Source organism: Microcaecilia unicolor, chromosome 3 (assembly GCF_901765095.1).
Source record: "Microcaecilia unicolor chromosome 3, aMicUni1.1, whole genome shotgun sequence".
Lineage (NCBI taxonomy): Eukaryota > Metazoa > Chordata > Amphibia > Gymnophiona > Siphonopidae > Microcaecilia > Microcaecilia unicolor.
In genome coordinates, this window is record NC_044033.1 from 188,125,099 (window position 1) to 188,131,125 (window position 6,027).

General features: G+C 42.4%; 1 protein-coding gene across 1 annotated transcript; it reads left to right on the forward strand.

Annotated features, from left to right (window-relative positions):
• Positions 1-1,234: 1,234 nt before the first annotated feature.
• LOC115465930 (tubulin alpha-1A chain) lies at positions 1,235-5,593 on the forward strand. The gene is made up of 4 exons (XM_030196815.1): positions 1,235-1,330; positions 3,360-3,582; positions 4,099-4,247; positions 4,430-5,593. Exons 1-4 carry the CDS (start codon positions 1,328-1,330, stop codon positions 5,408-5,410), a joined length of 1,356 nt encoding a protein of 451 aa, XP_030052675.1. The 5' UTR covers positions 1,235-1,327; the 3' UTR covers positions 5,411-5,593.
• Positions 5,594-6,027: the final 434 nt, after the last annotated feature.

Consider the following 6,027-nt stretch of genomic DNA (forward strand, 5'->3'; position numbering starts at 1 on the left):
ATTGCAAACGCTTTAGGATTTCTAGTGTTTGTGCTGTGAATAAATGTACTAAATACATATATTTAAAAAATGGGCTTTATGTGTATCCAGTAGCATTTTATTCAGAAAAGCAGCCTAAGGTCCTCAGTCACGATTTCATTTATAATTTTGTAGACAATTGGATACTTTTAGACAAGTTGGAGACTTGAAAAACGTGAAATTTGAAGGGTTGCTTCCAAAAAAAGTGCGTGTTTAAAATATACACCTGTACCGAGGCAAGAGAGCCAACATACCGCCTAGAATGATAAGGTGCGGCGGTTAAACATGTTTTAAATTAAATAAATCACATCAAGATGGAATCGTGGAGAATGTCCTAGAAATAAGAGAGTGGTGTAAAATCAGGTGGGATTCTTTAGTCTTACACACACTGCATGTAAGCGTTACGGTACAGTTACACCTGCAATAAAGGCTGCGAGTACCACAGTATCCTTTATCGGCATGTCCTAACTATATAGCCTAAAAGTATATTCACATATTCCTACACTGTAATAAATATTTGCATCCAGACCATATTACTGTTTCCACTATCTTACTACTGCCATAGGTGCCAACATTTCATACTGCTTGGTGATGCCAAAACACAATAGAAATTGCCCCTCCCTGGACGCAGTGAAAGAGCTTGCTCAATATTGGCGGTGCTCCAGCACCCACAGAGCTGGTTCCTATCACTGCCACTTATCATTTCTATAACGCTACTAGACGTACGCAGCGCTGTACACGCCGTAGTAAGCTTGCCTTTTGTTTAGTTCTTGCTATGCAAGTCTGCGTTTCTGAATTTCAGATATTCACTGTAATTTGAGCTAGGATTAAGCCATATTTTACAGTTAGGATTAAGCCATATTTTACAGTTCGTATTTATTTTTGCTGGGGATTTTTTTCATCATTCACTTATATAAAATCGTCTGTCGCACTTATTTATGCAGTTTGAAATGAGAAAAAAATATATATATTTTGTTTCTCAGACCACCGCACTGATTGATGAGTAACTGCCCAATTCTCTCTTTTGTCCAAAGGATGCCAACAGGCTGTGGACGATAAGGAAGGGTAGATTACATCATCCCATTCCGGCCTCGCCAATCAGAATTCAGTATTCCTGGCTTCTCTGGGCAGACTGCTGTTCTCCGACCAATGGAAAAAAGGCCTTTCCGGTCGTTATGGTGACGAAATTGTATATAGGGCGTTGTGCTGCCCCATATGCCGTAGGTTCTCTTACATCGACCACCTAAGAGTCGTGCTGTAAGAACGCAACCGGCTTGTTCACCCTTTCCGCAGCCGAAAAGCAGCAAAGATGGTAAGACAGCAATCGTTATCTTAAAGGGTTTACTGAAAACAAATGTTGGTTTAGTTTGATCTCATAGGAGCCAACTTTTCAATATCATTAGGGGAAATAACCCCTCCCTGGATACGTACAAGGAGTTTTCTCAATGTTGGGGGTGATCAAGCACCCAGAGCACCGGCTCCTACGTTTGATATAGCATATAGACATTATGCTCAAGCGCCGAAGAGCTTCTCTGTTACATAGAGGAAAAAATGGGTCGCAATAGATATTCTCCAGTTAGAGAAATGCGGGTTTAAGAATGCGTGTTATTTTCGGGGTGGGGAGAGGAACCCGTTAGAACAAAGGCTGCAATCCGCCCATCTGCAGTCACTGACGCAGCTCGGCTGGGCTCTGGCTGCTCGATCATGTCTGGTTTCCTTTTCTGAGGCGGAGCCACGTCCTAGAGATTTGTGCGCATAGTCCCGATCTAGCTAAACACTGTCGTCGTCGGGATAGCGAGAGAGACAAATTTAGTTTAGGAGGCGAAATTTACTCGCAATCCCCCAAAGCGGCAAATTGAGCGAAAGAGATTTTTTTTTAATTAGTTGATAACGCCCCTTCTTCCTCCCCCCCCCCCCCTCCAAAAAAAAAAAAAAACTTGACATTTTAAATCTGCTTGGTGAAATTATTAGTTCTTAAAATACATTTCATGCATACTGCGCTGCACCCCTCTGCCAACTCGCGCAAGGCGAATTTCAAACAAAGGGAAGCTCGAAATCTGTGGGCAGCAGCACCAGCCTTAAGAGCTCTTGTTGTTGATGACCTTAAATAGAAGAAGGGAATACAAACGTCAAGGGAAACGTTTCATTACATCGGTTACCACTACTTAGCTTAGCAATTGAAGCAAGACGAACTTAAGAGCTTCCGTGTGGAAAGCTAAATGGGCAGTGGAGATTTTTTTAGGGTAACGTGATTTGCTTGTGTAGAGAGTAGGGAGCTTCCTTTGTAACTGTAGGAACTCACGTTTCTGTGATATGTCTTAGAAAAAGTGTGAAATTCTGGCTCTCAGCTTTGCATATTCATAATGCATTGGGACCTCCTCCCTTTGGAAAGCTGCCCTCAAGTGTTGTTCTACGTGACTTTCCCTTTTAACCACAAAGAAGCTATTAGATGTTAACCCTGTTCTGCATTTACCTTTTCCTAATAGAAAGCCTATAGAGGTGAATAAGTGCCTGAAAAGACTTGGGGGGGGGGGGGGGGAGGAGGAGGAATTAAGTATCAAGCAGGAGATAGATAAATGCTGGTTTAATGTTTTTTGTATGATGTACCATTGTGAAATGACTATTTGTACAGTGTAATTCCAAATATTATGTATTCAGAGATGCTCTTTAAAAATTCTAGGCAGTGCCTCCTCCCAGCCTTCACACACTCTGATCTGGCTTTTGAATGGATACTTCTTTTGTTGGAACTACTTATTCCCCACCCATGTTCTCGGTCAGGGTCGGGAAAACTTGGCGGCAGTAGCAGATAATGAGATCATCTGGGACATGGTTGAAAACGGAGCCTGGAATGCAGTTCAATTTTAGCTGAACTTGCTGTAAAATGCCTCCTGTGATCTAGCATTAAAAAAAAAAAACTTGTGTATTTGATACTGAATTATGATATAATGTAAACTAGCAGTAACTTGCTGGGGTACAGCAGTGGGCATAGAAAGATGTAATATTAAATGTGGAAGGGAATGGCTCTGCTGATGACCAAAGTGCTTTGTTTCTCAGCCTTTAGTCTATGGGCGTGGTCTCTCCAGTCTCAGCTGGCTTGCTTTGCTTTTTAACCAGACTCTGCTAGCATAGCAAACAATTACCCAAATGGACAACTTTGGATAAACTGTAAATTGCTTGGCTTCTTTAATAGCAAAAATGTCTTATTATAAATATAACAAATCATGGTTATGCTGTAATTCTCAGTTCTAATTGCTTCTCAAACTGAAATATATTCAATTTGCCTCCTGCATTTGCTTGATGATCATTCATAACTTGCTCATTTTCTTATCTTCGTTTTATAGCGTGAGTGCATTTCCATACACGTTGGCCAGGCTGGTGTCCAGATTGGCAATGCATGTTGGGAGCTGTACTGCTTGGAACATGGGATCCAGCCTGATGGTCAGATGCCAAGTGACAAGACCATTGGTGGGGGAGATGATTCTTTCAACACTTTCTTCAGTGAGACTGGAGCAGGGAAACACGTTCCCCGGGCTGTGTTTGTAGACCTGGAACCAACTGTCATTGGTGAGTGCAATACTTGTCTAAAGTAATCATTCATAATACCATACTTGCCTGGTTTCTATGTGAGTGGTGAGGTTCTAGAATGTATGTCAGATTCTGTGACATCCCTGTGACCAGGTTATCTGATGAGCTGTGCCTGTTTGGCAGGCCATATGTTCCTGCAAGAATTATGTGGCTATATAGCTGCACCTGATAGGCAGGATGCTGGGCAATAGCCAGCAACCCTAGTTTGCCATCTTAGATCATTTGGGTATATCCCAAGGGGAGAGGGGAAGTTGTGTGCTGGAAAAATATCTTGTATGCCCCTTACTCAAGACAGTAGGGTACCAATTGGGAAAACACTGGCCTGTTCATGGATAATCTTGTATGTGTGGTCACTTGTTCACACCCAAGCTGAGTGAAAACTCCAGTAACTTGTGTCCAGAACCAGGTTGATTTTTTTTTTTAAGTGAATCCATCAAAATAGGGCTGGACAAAGTGCCTTGTCAAGACCTTTTAAAACATTCTATTCCTTTTTAGATGAAGTGCGCACTGGAACCTACCGGCAGCTGTTCCATCCTGAGCAGCTCATCACTGGCAAGGAAGATGCTGCAAATAACTATGCCCGTGGGCACTACACCATTGGCAAGGAAATCATTGACCTGGTTCTGGACAGGATTCGCAAGCTGGTAAGTTGATTTTAATTTACAGTATTAAAGCTACTGGTAAGTTGCTATCATCTAATGGTACTAGAAGTGAGATTTAATCATGATCACTACCAGGAACTTGTAGGTGAAATGTCAACATTTTTTTTACACTGAATACTGTCACAAGAAAGCGGTCACTGAAGGGTGTTTTCTCTCTTTTACAGGCTGACCAGTGCACAGGCCTTCAGGGCTTTCTTGTCTTCCATAGCTTTGGTGGTGGCACTGGTTCTGGTTTCACCTCTCTGCTGATGGAGCGATTATCAGTTGACTATGGCAAGAAGTCTAAGCTAGAGTTCTCCATCTACCCAGCTCCTCAGGTCTCAACAGCTGTTGTTGAACCCTACAACTCAATCCTGACCACCCACACCACCTTGGAACACTCTGACTGTGCCTTCATGGTTGATAATGAAGCTATTTATGACATTTGCCGCAGGAACCTGGACATTGAGCGCCCTACTTACACTAACCTGAATAGATTGATAGGCCAGATTGTGTCCTCCATCACAGCCTCCCTCAGATTTGATGGTGCCCTGAACGTAGATCTAACAGAATTTCAAACCAACTTGGTACCCTATCCTCGTATCCATTTCCCTCTAGCCACCTATGCCCCAGTGATCTCTGCAGAGAAAGCATACCATGAACAACTTTCTGTTGCAGAGATCACAAATGCTTGCTTTGAGCCAGCCAACCAGATGGTGAAATGTGATCCTCGCCATGGTAAATATATGGCTTGCTGTCTGCTGTACCGGGGAGATGTGGTACCCAAAGATGTCAATGCTGCTATTGCTACCATTAAAACAAAGCGTACTATCCAGTTTGTGGACTGGTGCCCAACTGGATTTAAAGTTGGTATTAACTACCAGCCCCCTACTGTGGTGCCTGGCGGTGACCTAGCTAAGGTGCAGCGTGCTGTGTGTATGCTGAGCAATACCACAGCCATTGCTGAAGCCTGGGCTCGTCTGGATCATAAGTTTGATCTGATGTACGCTAAGCGTGCCTTTGTGCACTGGTATGTGGGTGAGGGTATGGAGGAAGGTGAGTTTTCTGAAGCCCGTGAGGACATGGCTGCATTAGAAAAGGATTATGAAGAAGTTGGTGTAGATTCTGTTGAAGGAGAGGGTGAAGAGGAAGGGGAAGAATATTAATGTATGTCAAGGTGCTGCTTTTAAGGGAACTTGGTAAACGGTTACAACTTTTTTTGACCAGTACATTAAGATATGGCAATGATATGCTCTTGTGTATAGATTTGCTATGTACAAAACTGGTTCTCAAATGTGTGGACCAAATCTTTTTCTCTGGATCTGAATAAAAGCATTCCCTAAACAGTTTAATGTGTTGAATCTTACTTCAAGCAATTTTTTTTTTCCTCCCCCAATACAGCTTAGATTTTAGTTACTAGGAACTCTATTCCAACAAAGTGCACCCAGACAAAACTGTACCTAATTGATTTTTGCACATTTGTGTTTGGGGTCTGCATTGATAGTGTGTTCACTGCAGGGTAGTAAATAGGTAGTATATCAAGTCCCGTTTCCCTTTCTGAGGTATATATTCAGGTACTTACTTTGTACCAGGGGCAATGGAGGGTTAAGTGACTTGCCCGGAGTCACAAAGAGCTACTACTACTATTTAGCATTGCTATAGCGCTACAAGGCATACGCAGCGCTGTACAAACATAGAAGAAAGACAGTCCCTGCTCAAAGAGCTTACAATCTAATAGACAAAAAATAAATAAAGTAAGCAAATCAAATCAATTAATGTGAAC